At 58.7% G+C, this 975-nt stretch overlaps 1 protein-coding gene across 1 annotated transcript in view; it reads left to right on the top strand.

The window, feature by feature from the left end:
* DPP9 (dipeptidyl peptidase 9) overlaps nt 1–975 on the top strand; it is a 56814-nt gene that overhangs the window by 26967 nt on the left and 28872 nt on the right. Inside the window, exons 6-7 of the mRNA XM_007951057.1 lie at nt 296–469; nt 654–822. Of these exons, the coding sequence (XP_007949248.1) occupies nt 296–469; nt 654–822 (343 nt within the window). The remainder of the gene's footprint in view (nt 1–295; nt 470–653; nt 823–975) is intronic.

The following is a 975-nucleotide window of genomic DNA, read 5'->3' as shown; positions in this document are numbered from 1 at the left end:
CCCTGTAAGTCTGAATTGACTCGACAGCAGTGGGTTTCTTATTTTCACAAGAGCAGACCATCAGGCCTTTCTCCCATGGAGCCACTGGGTGAGCTTGAACCGCTGATGTTTCTGTTGGCAGCTGAGCACTTAACTTTTGTGCTACCCGTGGGTCCCTAGGGTGGCTCTGCTCATCAGAAACTTCCTGGGGAGCACTTGACAGAAGGTGGAGTTCCTGGAGAGGTGAACAGGGAGCCTGTCACCCCCAGAGTGCTAGCTGCAGCTGCCCCCCGACATGCCCCATGTGCTTCCCCAGGCCACGCCCCACCATGGTGTCTACTCGAGGGAGGAGGAGCTCCTGCGGGAGCGGAAGCGTCTTGGGGTCTTTGGCATCACCTCCTATGACTTCCACAGCGAGAGTGGCCTCTTCCTTTTCCAAGCCAGCAACAGCCTCTTCCACTGCCGTGACGGGGGCAAAAACGGCTTCATGGTGAGTGCTGGGCTGCCATGACAGGTAAGGATGGTTTTGCGGCGTACCTGGGGCATCGCCTGGGTGCCCTGCTCACTTTGTTGGGGGAACAAGGACAGCTTCTTTGTGAGTCCTAGTGACCAACTGGGTTGCCCAGTGCAGGGGTGGGGAGGGTCCCACCCAAGCTTGACACCTGTGTCCTCAGGTGTCCCCCATGAAGCCTCTGGAAATCAAGACCCAGTGTTCAGGGCCTCGGATGGATCCCAAAATCTGCCCTGCTGACCCTGCCTTCTTCTCCTTCATCAACAATAATGACCTGTGGGTGGCCAACCTGGAGAGTGCCGAGGAGAGGCGGCTGACCTTCTGCCACAGAGGTGAGGGTGGAGTTCCCTGCTCCACAGGCCGGTGATGGACTGTCAGCCTGATGGACAGTGACCATCCCCCACCGCAAAGTGTGCTTGCTTTGAGCCCTGGCTGTGCGGCCAGTGAACTGCCCTCCCAGCCACCAGGCCAGCTTCTGGAAGGCC

This window comes from Orycteropus afer, unplaced genomic scaffold (assembly GCF_000298275.1).
Source record: "Orycteropus afer afer isolate SDZICR_OR568_19922 unplaced genomic scaffold, OryAfe1.0 scaffold00291, whole genome shotgun sequence".
Taxonomy (NCBI): Eukaryota; Metazoa; Chordata; class Mammalia; order Tubulidentata; family Orycteropodidae; genus Orycteropus; species Orycteropus afer.
The sequence above is the reverse complement of the archived record's forward strand: the minus strand, read 5'-3'. Positions and strand labels throughout refer to the sequence as shown.